This window comes from Chlorocebus sabaeus, chromosome 10, assembly GCF_047675955.1.
Source record: "Chlorocebus sabaeus isolate Y175 chromosome 10, mChlSab1.0.hap1, whole genome shotgun sequence".
Classification (NCBI taxonomy): domain Eukaryota; kingdom Metazoa; phylum Chordata; class Mammalia; order Primates; family Cercopithecidae; genus Chlorocebus; species Chlorocebus sabaeus.
Window position 1 is genome coordinate 114,696,496 of NC_132913.1, and position 12,613 is coordinate 114,709,108.

Sequence of the window (12,613 nt, forward strand, 5' to 3'; positions counted from 1 at the left end):
CGCCTGTAATCCCAGCACTATGGGAGGCTAAGGCAGGCAGATCACCTGAGGTCCGGAGTTTGAGACCAGCCTGAACAACATGGCAAAATCCCATCTCTACTAAAAATACAAAAATTAGCCAAGCGTGGTGGGGGTACCTGAAATTCTCAAGGGAATTTGAACGATGTGAGATTATTCATTTCATAACAGGCTTAAATGCTAGTGTGTGCAGAGAAAGTCTAGGGTTGGGGAACAGACTCCCCACTAATTGTGTCCCCCTCTTCTCTTGGGTATAGGACATCCCCCTCCAGAGCCCCTGCATGCTGGCCTGACCACCAGCTCAGCTCCCAAATCCTGTCCAGGCTGGAATCTAATTTTTTTTTTCTTTTGAGACAGAGTTTTGCTCTTGTCGCCCAGGCTGGAGTGCCATGGCGAAATCTCAGCTCACTGCAAGCTTTACCTCACAGGTTCAAGCAATTCTCCTGCCTCAGCCTGCCAAGTAGCTGGGATTACAGGCGCCTGCCACCATGCCTGGTTTTTTGTATTTTTAGTAGAGATAGGGTTTCACCATGTTGGCCAGGCTGGTCTTGAATCCCTGACCTCAGGTAATCCGCCCACCTCAGCCTCCCAGGATGCTGGGATTACAGGCATGAGCCACCACGCCTGGCCCCTGAATTTTAGTTTCTTAATTTATGTGTACTCACTGCCTATTGTGTGCTATCTACTGTGATAATCTCAAAGTACAAAAAAATGACCCCCGGTTTAAAAAGGGGAGAAGTGAAGGTAGGTAAACTATATTTCAAGGGTGTCCACAGTGGCTCAGGAGTCAGGATCAACGTTTTACATGTGTTCTCATGACCACCTTCAGGAAGCGTATGCTTGCCATCTAATCCATAAAGTCAGGCACATTCACACTCAAATCCAGCCAGAGCTACAGGGCAGGGCAGGACAAGTACAGCGAAAGAGAAGCAGGTAGGCAGGCTGCTAGGAGGCTCCCGCAGGGAGACATTGACACTGGCTGTGATGAGCAGAAAGGCTTGGTGGTTTGGCCTCTTCACTGAGCTCCTTTGAGGAGAACAGGAAAGACAGAGGCAGAGTGCAAATGGGAAGGCATTCAGAAAAGCGCAGAGAAGTGGAAATACTCAGATTATCTTCAAGAGTGAATGAGTGGCCCAACTGTTGCAGCTGGAAAGGGTCAAGGCGGCAGTCACGGGGATTACGGATGAAAACTCATGCTGGGGCTAGACGGTGGGCCTCCAGTGGTACAGTGATGGGGCTGGACTTTGTTCTGCAGACATCAAAGGAGGCCCCCCTTAGTTCTCCACCTTAGATCGTTCCATCTCCACCCCTAACTCTAGCTCTCCTCTCCAGTTAAATTGCGAACCATGGCCATTCCTCAGCACAGAACCAGCTTTGTCTGTCAACGATCGCTTTAGACATAGCAGTTTTGATGTGGGGTTTGATGAAACTACTACCTGCTATTACTCTGGGCATTAACCTGTAAGAGAGGAACACTTTCCTTCTTAGGAATACCCTGTTATGCCACTTGAGGGCTGTGCAGCCTCAGGCAGATCCCTCAAGCCTCAGGAATTTGGTGTATTCCTATTCTGATAGTCCCCCTTGAGCTGCCGCTGCAGCTCAGAAGGTTGGCCGGCTGCTGAGGGCTTGAGCGTGTTGCTTTCCCAAAGCACCTTCTGTTATGCACAAGCCACACCCCCAAATCCTCAGCTGGAAGATGTCACAGCGACTTGCAGCCTTCCCACGGAAAACTCTTCCATCTCAGGAAGACCAGAGGCTCCCTGGTGTGGCGCACACAGCTCTCCTGGACCACACAGACACAGAGACACACACAGCAGAGAGCTGCTCAGGACCGGGAGCCTTCACCATCCAGAGACTGCTCAGAGGAAAAGTGCACCATCTACACATGCAATGCCTTGTGCTTGTTTAACAGCACAAGGTTAACAGCAGTTAAAGGCCAGAGTGCTGTTCAACATCTTCCAATGCACGGGACAGTCCCCACACCAAAGAATTACCCATCCCAAATGCCAACTGTGCCAAGACTGAGAAGCCCTGTCCTAATCTCACCTCTGCTCTGTGATGCAAGTATTCTTATTTCCGCTCTTTAGAGCAAGGAAACTAAATTCCCAACAGTTCTAAATAACAGAACAGCCACTCATTCACTCTTGAAGACAATCTGAATATTTCCACTTCTCTGCCCTTTTCTGAATGCCTTCCCATTTGCACTCTGCCTCTGTCTTTCCTGTTCTTCTCAAAGGAGCTCAGTGGAGATACCAAACCACAAGGACGTGGAAGAGGAGGACCAATGGGGATACATGCGAGGAAACCCAGGCTTGGTCAGATCAAGTGGCAACCTGAGTTTACAAAGTGATGCTCCTGAGGTTGCAAAGTGATGCAACCCAGCAGTTGGGACCTTCATGTAATCATCTTTCCACGATCGTGGAGCAAGTGCTGGGGCTGAAGCCAGACACCTGGGTGTGATTCCTGGCTCTTGCACATCCTAGCAGGTTATTTAGAACTGTTGGGAATTTAGTTTCCTTGCTCTAAAGAGTGAAAATAAGAATACTTGCATCACAGAGCAGAGGTGAGGTTAGAACCGGGCTTCTCAGTCTCAGCACAATTGGCATTTGGGATGGAAAATTTTTTGGTGTGGGGAATGTCCCGTGCATTGGAAGATGCTGAACAGCACTCTGGCCTTTACTGGCTGAAAACCAGTAGCATCTCCCTTTCTGCTAAAGCAACTCTCAGCCTCCTTCACATTGGGGGCCTACTGAAGTGCCTTTATCAAAGCAACTGGTCCTCTTCGTTTTGTGGTCTGCTCATCCCTTTCTTGCCACAGGGCTGATCAAATCTATGTATCTTGGTCCTGAAGCTCAAAGTCATAAAATTTAGAGGCACTGAGTTTTTTTTCTTTTTGCTTTTGTACAATCCTGATGTATTTATATTAATAACCTCACAAAAAAGTCAGACTTTTTTTTCTATATAATGTTCACATTTACACAAAAAAGCTACAGACTTTGTTTTCTTGAAGCTTCACTTTTAAAATTATATTATGGCAACCTACAGAATGGGAGAAAATTTTTGCAATCTACTCATCTGACAAAGGGCTAATATCCAGAACCTACAAAGAACTCAAACACATTTATAAGAAAAAAACAAACAACCCCATCAAAAAGTGGGCAAAGGATATGAACAGACATTTCTCAAAAGAAGACATTCATACAGCCAACAGACACATGAAAAAATGCTCATCATCACTGGCCATCAGAGAAATGCAAATCAAAACCACAATGAGATACCATCTCACACCAGTTAGAATGGCGATCATTAAAAAGTCAGGAAACAACAGGTGCTGGAGAGGATGTGGAGAAATAGGAACAGTTTTACACTGTTGGTGGGATTGTAAACTAGTTCAACCATTATGGAAAACAGTATGGCGATTCCTCAAGGATCTAGAACTAGATGTACCATATGACCCAGCCATCCCATTACTGGGTATATACCCAAAGGATTATAAATCATGCTGCTATAAAAACACATGCACACATATGTTTATTGCGGCACTATTCACAATAGCAAAGACTTGGAATCAACCCAAATGTCCATCAGTGAGAGACTGGATTAAGAAAATGTGGCACATATACACCATGGAATACTATGCAGCCATAAAAAAGGATGAGTTTGTGTCCTTTGTAGGGACATAGATGCAGCTGGAAACCATCATTCTCAGCAAACTATCGCAAGAACAGAAAACCAAACACCGCATGTTCGCACTCATAGGTGGGAACTGAACAATGAGATCACTTGGACTGAGGAAGGGGAACATCACACACTGGGGCCTATCATGGGGAGGGGGGCGGGGGAGGGATTACATTGGGAGTTATACCTGGTGTAAATGATGAGTTGATGGGTGCTGACGAGTTAATGGGTGCAGCACACCAACATGGCACAAGTATACATATGTAACAAACCTGCACGTTATGCACATGTACCCTAGAACTTAACGTATAATAATAATAAAAAAATAAAATAAAATAATATTGTATTATATTATATTATATTATGAAAGTGGCACAAGACTGGCTGGACACAGTGGATCATGCCTGTAATCCCAGGACTTTGGGAAGCCAAGGAGGGAGGATCACTTGAGGCTAGGAGTTTGAGACCAGCCTGGGAAATGTAGCAAGACTCCACCTCTACAAAATAATAATAATAATAATAATCAAAAAAATAATTAGCCTAGTGTAGTGGCATGTGCCTGTAGGCCCAGCCACTTGGGAGGTGGAGGTGGGTGGCTCACTTGCACCCAAGAGTTTGAGGCTACAGTGAGCTAAGATCATGCCACTGCACTCCAGCCTGGGTGACAGAATGAGACCCTGTCTAAAAAAGAAAAAGAATAGAAAAGAAAAAGCTCTGGCTGGGCACGGTGGCTCATGCCTATAATCCCAGCACTTTGGGAGGCCGAGTTGGGCAGATCGCAAGGTCAGGAGATGGAGACCATCCTGGCTAACACGGTGAAACCCCGTCTCTACTAAAAATACAAAAAATGAACCGGGCGTGGGGTGGGCACCTGTAGTCCCAGCTACTCGGGAGGCTGAGGCAGGAGAATGGCATGAACCCGGGAGGCGGAGCTTGCAGTGAGCTGGTATCACGCCACTGCACTCCAGCCTGGGTGACAGAGCGAGACTCCATCTCAAAAAAAGAAAAAAAAGAAAAAGCTCAAGATAAATTCTGATGAATAAAATTTTTGATGTACTGAAGAAGGAACAAAGCAGTTTAAGCATCAGAGGATTTGTCATAACTTATGCTCAATAAGGTTGCTGCTCCCAGTAAAATAGGCCAACAAAGGAACCCAATGCACGCCTGCTGTGTAAAGTTGAAGCAATACTATGAGAGAAATATGTGGTCCCTTCTCTCAGGAAGGTAGTGTTGTGTCCTTGTAGACTCCTCCCTACTCTACTGTGCTTTTTGAATGTCATGCACATCCCCCTACGATTGACTTGCTTGAACACTGTTACAGACTGAATGTTTGTGGCCCCCAAAATTCATATGTTGAAATTCTAACCCTCAAGGTGATAGTAGGAGGAGATGGGGTCTCTGGGAGGTAATTAATCAGAGTGGCATCATCATGAATTGGATGAATGCCCTTATAAATGGGACCCCAGAGGGCTCTTTCTCTCCACCATATGAGGATACAATGAGAAGGCACCATCTGCACACCAGGAAGCAGGCCTTCAGCAAGACGCTGGATCTGCTGGCACCTTGCTCTAGGGGTTCCTCCTGGACTGTGAGAAATCAATTTCTTGTAAGCCACCCAGTCTGTGGTATTCTGTTACAGCAGCGAGAATGGATGAGGACACATTTGAAAAGAATCGTTGATCTGACTCAAAAATTGTCCCAAACTTCTATAACACACTCCTTTCTTGTGAGATTGTGGGAGTAATTGTAATTAAAGAATTGTTTGATCTAATACTTTATCACAAATGAATTAGTGGGCTGCTGTCAGAACATGGGGGAGATATTAATAAATGTTCAAGAGACCTGATAGACAGTAACCAAAGAGGTTCTCGGCTTTGCAGAACACAGAATCTAGCATGGTCATCAACACCACCGTTCTGGGTGGACTTGAGCAAGACACTAACTTTCCTGGGCTTCGGTCTGTTGCCCTACAAATGTGGTATCCTAAGAAGATTCTTATGAGAAGTCAATGAGCAGAAGCATTTTGAACTCATAGAACAGTGCCTGGCACATAATAAGCATACAAAAAATATAGCTATCACTTCATTAGAACACTGTGCCACTTGTTTCAATAGGGACAATCCAAGAAAGAGTCCTATAGTCAACTGTCTGGAAAGACCAAACAAACTTGGATTTTTTTTCAACCAACTTCAGTACTTCTCAGAGCCTTTAAAATACCATATTTCAGGATGGTGACCCAGTAGGTACAATTTCACACCAGGACCCTTCCTCCATAGGGCAATTCATATAAAATAATGGGTGAATCGCAACTTCCTAAGACTGTCTTCAAAACCCAGACTGTCTAATATAATTGAGATTGCTATTAAAATATGAAAAACATTGGCTGTGAAATACATAAACATTATCAAGGACTAAAACTGGCCAAGAATCTAGGACTACTTAACATTAAATATTCACAAAATTTCAAAATTCAGGAATGCTGCCCATGTCGGTTTTTACATCACTTACCCGAGACCCCTTTTCAGGAACACAGTGGCAAACAGAGCAATCTCTTCCTCCACAAGGACCAACGTATTTCTTTCCACTCTGGAAAGTGAAGCATCTTATTTAGTATACCAGTACTCGTTGTTTAATTGGATACATAACACATACATTATAACAAGTACTCTTGGTTTACCTTTGACTCCATGAGAAGAAAAAACTAATCATGACATATAAAAAGATGAAGAACTTACACAGTAGCTTAATAATAAGAAGGGTTGATTATATGAGCAAGAAGCTTCCAAAACTGAGGACGCTGAAGGAAGATAAGTGTCCTTCTAAAGTCATTTGACTTTAACTGGAATCTTCTGCAATTTCTCCCTTTCGGTAAGACTTAATTTGCTAAGTTGCGAACAGTCTTAGAGTGTGAACTATTGGTTAGGCAATCCATACAAAGACAATAGAGTCTAGTTTAAATGAAAATGTTGGCTCTTTTTCAGGGCCCGTTTTGCTTTACCTTCAAGATCAGCTGCGGTGTGTCTCCTCCCTCATCAAACTGTCCATCGTAGGACAATTCTCCTGTCACATCCTTGGGCTTAAAATTAAAATTGTTCTTCCTACAATTTGCTGAGACTCCAAGATGGTTTCTCTATTGTGTTCTCAAACAGATACTCCTGAACTTGAATAATTTGGACCTTTTCCCCACTTTTAGCAAACTTTCTAACACTGTCTTTAGAGCCACACACACACACACACACACACACACACACACACACACCCCCTTTGGGAAGAATCAGCTCCTTGTTCTCATGAATCCTAATCACCTATATCCAGAGTCATCATCCACTTCCGTACAAAAGCATAGTCCCAGAGTACTATTTCCATAAGCAGATCCGTTAACAGCAATCACCATGATGTCCCCTGCAACGAACATGAGCACTGAGCACACATTCCCAGGCTGGGCCTGCCAGTGGGGAGGGAGTGGTGGTTTAGGCCCCTGTGTAGTGGACAAAGCACCTCTAGATGCTGGGACCCGAGGGCATGGAGAAGAATATCAAGAAAGCATCAGAGATAAGTTTTGCCTGGCTCATGATCTAACCTAGTCATCATTGCAACATTTATACATTGCCCGTACAATTTTATGATTGATCAACCTTTTTAAACTTAAGGCTGTAAACTCAAGCCTTTAGACCAGTGTATGATGGGTAAACATAAAACAATAAAACTAATATTTATAGTTCCCATGGAAGACATATATACATATGTATGTGTGAATGCATATGAATATATATGTGTATATGTGAATATATATCTATGTATACATATATATGAACAGGTATATGTGTATGGGAGGGAAAAGAGTCTAATCAGCATATATTATTTTTCTTTTCAATCACACAATTTAGGCTTATTTTTTGGAGAAAAATATGCTCAGACACAATCCAAAAGAAAATATCTTTAAGCATTAATTCTAAAAAGGCATCTTTGTAAACAATATTCTCATGGATCATTACAAGCATACAAGAATTTGAAGCTTGACAAGAGCCACGCGATTAGATAATTTAAGTTTAAAACTGTATTTGAAGTTTCAGAAATCTATGCCTCTTGAGTTTTGAGTAACACTGTTATCTATAAATGCAGAAATATTAAGTTCAACACCCTGATAAGGTTAAAAAAAAATTAAATGCTCGGGCCCAGGTCAGGACAGCATGAAAGCACTTAAAGTAACTAGACTGAATACTTGGGTTCATTTAAGGTTGGGCTTCATTACTATGTGTTCACTGAAATATCAAAACAACTAGAGGAAAAAAATAAGGTCAGTTGATTAGGTGGCTTGATAATAAGGGCAAGTTTGTTATTATTATTTCTTTGCTTATTTTTGCCAAACATCACTAAGATGTTTCAGCAAAACTATGTTTCAGGAAAGAATCAGTTTAAAATTAGCAGATTCTAAAAAAGAAAATAAAACAGGAATAGTCACATATCAAGCTTTGATTTAGATCAGTAAAAGAAAAAAGCAAGAGGTGATTTTAGCCTCTGCAAAGTTCTTCTACCTAAGCATTCCCCAATAAAGGTTTCAAAGAGGAGGGTGAATTTACAGAGGTCTATACCTCAAAAATAGATTGTATAAATTCATTTTAAAAGATAAACACAATATTTCAGACAATTAAACATTCAAAGTATGAACCACATTCACTGGGAATACATTCATACTCTCGGAAACTAATGTTACTCTTCTTCAAAGAGAAAAAAGGAAAAGTCACTATCTGCCTTATCTCAGATATTGTTAAACATATATTTGTCACATAGAAAAGTTCAAAGGCTGGCTGCAGTGGCTCATGCCTGTAATCCCCGCACTTTGGGAGGGCAAGGCTGGCAGATCACTTGAAGCCAGGAGTTCGAGACCAGCCTGGCCAACATGGTGAAACCCCGTATCTACTAAAAATAACAAAAAAAATTAGCCAGGTGTGATGGCATATGCCTGGAATCCCAGCTACTCAGGAGGCTGAGGAGGGAGAATTGCTTGAACTGGGAGGCGGAGGTGGCAGTGAGCTGAGATCGTGCCACTCCACTCCAGCTTGGGCGACAGAGTGAAACCAAAAAAAAAAGTTCAAAGAAAGAAGTGATTAATGTCTTATACTTGTAATTCCATCTTCTTTTTTGAAAAACAAATAATATAGGCACATAATTTTAAAAATTCAAATGGTGCAAAAGAGTATAACAGGAAAAGAAATGTCCTCTTTCAACGATGGCCCCAAGTTCCCTCCTATATAGGATAATTTTTTCAAATGGGTGTCTGGGCATTAATAAGCATATTCATCCAATGACCTCATTCACACACACAAACACATACAGAAGCAGATGAGCACATGGGCACACATGCACAGATGTATAAAAACACACTTTTGGTGATTTCTGATTTGTTTTACTTTTATCCCAATGGTGGATTGCTCTACATTTTGCTGTTTTCACATAATTGAGTCTTCAAAATCATTCTGAAGTATTACATATGCCTATCCATCAGACCACGTACCATACCTTATTTAACCAGTTGTTGTTAAAGGAAATTTAGGCAGCTCCCTTCTGTCTATACTGAACACTATCCTGAAATTAGTATTCTTGGGCATATTTATCTGTATGCATGAATCAGAATAAACAAGTATGACAAATTCCAAAAAGACACATTCTGTGTCAATAGGTACATGCATTCGAAATCCGGATGGGTAATACCAAAGTGCTTCCCACAGACATTGCATAACAATTTGTATCGCTACCTTTAAAACCCAATGGTAGTATGGCCCCTCCCTGTGTGAAATCTCTAGAATATCTGCACACCACAAGCTGGTAGAAGGCCTGGGATAGAAAAATCTTTGGTTCAGAAATTATATTTACTCACGTGCAATATTTTAAAAAGGCAAAATCTAGGACTCTGCAGACTTTCATAACATAAAAAAGAATATAACACAAACTTTTAAAAATCAGATAAGAGAAATATAAAAAGTACATATGTATATATCACAGTATTGTTTCCACTCATTATTTCAGGTGATGCTCTCAAATGCATGTCAACAAAGTTGGGCAAGTCTTATCATCCCTACTCAATACAGGAGATAACTGAGTCTTATATAAGTTAAGAAATGAATCATTGGCAGAGTCAAGAACCACTGGCTCCTCATTCTTTAACCCAAGTGTTTTCTGCTCCCAACTTGTGGGAAAAGGAGAACAGAAGGTAATTTTGCATTTTTATTTGCTTTGAAAAGACCTACAATAACTTGACTCACTGAAGTTTCATTGGGTGGATCCAAGGTGGAGAGTACGAACAGATAAGGATGTGTTCACTAGAGTGATTTAAACCAAGTCAGGTGTCTTAAGATCAACCTGAGTTGCAGGCAGACCACAATGAGATTTCCCAGACACATCTGAGGGTGAGTTTAATGACTGAGATTCTTCAGTGAGGAGGCAAAAGAAAGATAGCTTATTACAGAATGTTCTGGACTTATTTTTCTTCTGAGCTAAAATGTTCAAATTATTCTTATACTTCTTGATTTAATCTTGAAATGACCCAGCTGCCTCCTGCCTGTCTCCAAAAAAAAAAAGAAAACTTAAAAAAAAAGGGTTATATTCATATTAAAATAAAGAAATCCCCAATACCTAGGCAATTCAGTAAGCAGTCTTGACTATACAATATAAAATAAATCTTAGTGTTTATTTAGTCCTATTCTCAATTTTACAGGTAAGAAAACTGAGTCCCAGAGGGTGATTTCTTTGAAAGTACAACAAAAATTATGCATTTGATAAAGTGAATTTTCACAATGCAACCAGAGCTAGTGAATGTACTTACCCCATATACATATTGTACAGAAAAGAGAATGAGTATAAGTGACCTACAGAAAAACAAAAATGCAGATTAATTTAAACAATTTCTTTTCATGTGAAACAAATTAAAAAGAAAAAGAGGAAAGGAATTAATTTCAGAAAGCTACTTTTTATTTCTAACAGGCTGCTCCTACTAGCCGACTTATCATCAGTGACAAGATCCTCGCTTTCCTCTCTCTGGTTGCCATCATTGCCTTTCCTCTTTTTAATCAGCCAAGAAGTATGTGTTGAACCCCTTGTGTGGTCCTCATTGTGCTAGGGACCATGAGGACACTCTGAAGGTGAGACCTGGAGGGATACACGAGTGAAAGAAGGTGATTCTCAGAATGAAAACTGCAGGAGAGAGGGAAGGAGGCAGCTTAGTTCGGAGACACACACTGCTGAGACAATGTATCCCAAATGCCATTTAGTGGAAGCAACTAGAAGGAGAGAATGTGGAAGGAAACCTAACTGGACTGAGATGATGGTTTGGAGAAAAAGGGAAATAATATGGAAGATTTAGGGAAAAGTTGTGTAGTCCAGGGCTTTATAAGTGAGGCAGAAATCCGATTGGGGTAACTTCATTATTACAAACAAATTTTAACAGAGGAAATATGCAATTTTAAAAGACCACTAAAAGGCCAAGCGTGGTGGCTCACGCCTGTAATCCCAGAACTTTGGGAGGTTAAGGTGGGCAGATCACCTGAGTTCAGGAGTTTGAGATCTGCCTGGCCAACATGGCGAAACCCCATCTCTACTAAAATACAAAAATTAGCTGGGCATGGTGGCGCACGCCTGTAATGCCAGCTACTCCAGAGGCTGAGGTAGGAGAATCGCTTGAACCTGGGAGGCAGAGATTGCAGTGAGCCGAGATCGTGCCACTGCACTCCAGCCTGGGCAACAGAGTGAGCCTCTGTCTCAAAACAAAACAAAACACCCATTAAACATTTGCATATATTTTCTAGGCCTTATATTTGTCAAACAGCTTCTGGATCCATCATCTCATTTAATGCTTAAAAGTGCTTGTGGGGATCACACCATTCCAAAGGATAGTAGGAGAACTGGGGCTCAGTCCTGGGCCGTGATTTATCCACCATCCTTGTTCTTTCATTCTCTGTAGAGCCTTCTCCTCTCTAAAACCTCATGTCCTAAGTGAGCCTTTGTTCTCTACCCTCTACTTTCTTCTCTTGTGCCGAGATGCCGACAAACACTACAGATGTTTACAGAGCTCTGGATCTGGGTGAGACCCTGACTAGGAGATGAGTAACTAGGTCCAGCCCATACTTAATGGCTCCCACATGAAATTCCCTCTCTCCCCAGCTGTTTTCATGATAATTCCAGTACAAGCCAGATTGGCTTTTCATTGTAGTAACCAAGTAAAAAAAGAGAAAAATATAAAGGAGATGTTAAACACTGGGAATCAACTGCTTTAAATCAGGTTGAATGTGTATTTACAACTCTTGCTTCTTAAATGAGTTATTATCACTGGACATTTTTAAATAGGATATGTTGCATTTTATAGTAATTGTAGTTTCTCTGTCTATAATCTCATTAAGGATCGTAGGCACAGCATGTTTCTTAAACCTTTTATAGAAGAGCAAACAGACTTAGAAAAGTTGGACAATATGCTCCAAAGAGTGCAGACAGAATGGCCCCAAGGGGGCCAGCTCGGGTCAGGTCCGAAGCTCCTTCATAGTCCCTTTATTCCACACTGGACTTGTTCTTTCTGCCACTGCAGATATTAAAAAATAAGATCATTCCTTTTTTTTTTTCTTTTAAAAAAATGCACAATTAAGATTCCTTTCCATTTCTTCTACATTCACTCCAAATCAGTTAAGGCTGGATCATATTCCTTCCCACCACCTTCGCTTCTTTCACACCTCATAATTTCTTGCTCATCATCCTCAGAACTTTTTGTGTTTTTTCACTATTTAACATTTCCCTGTGTTAACTCCCAATGTCTTTTTGAGTCTCGTCGAACAATCTCATGTTGGTTTCCTGTTTTCCTTTTGCTGCTGTCACACATTACCACACACTCAGATGCTTAAAACAATGCATATATATTATCTTACAGTTCTGG

The 12,613-nt window shown here is 41.4% G+C and overlaps 1 protein-coding gene across 1 annotated transcript in view; it reads right to left on the minus strand.

Annotated features, from left to right (window-relative positions):
• The window catches only part of COL4A4 (collagen type IV alpha 4 chain), a 153,921-nt gene that overhangs the window by 123,794 nt on the left and 17,514 nt on the right, over positions 1 to 12,613 (minus strand). Inside the window, exons 3-4 of the mRNA XM_038001450.2 lie at positions 10,520 to 10,562; positions 6,205 to 6,282 (exon numbers count right to left, since the gene is read on the minus strand). Coding sequence (XP_037857378.2) covers positions 6,205 to 6,282; positions 10,520 to 10,562 — 121 coding nt within the window. The remainder of the gene's footprint in view (positions 1 to 6,204; positions 6,283 to 10,519; positions 10,563 to 12,613) is intronic.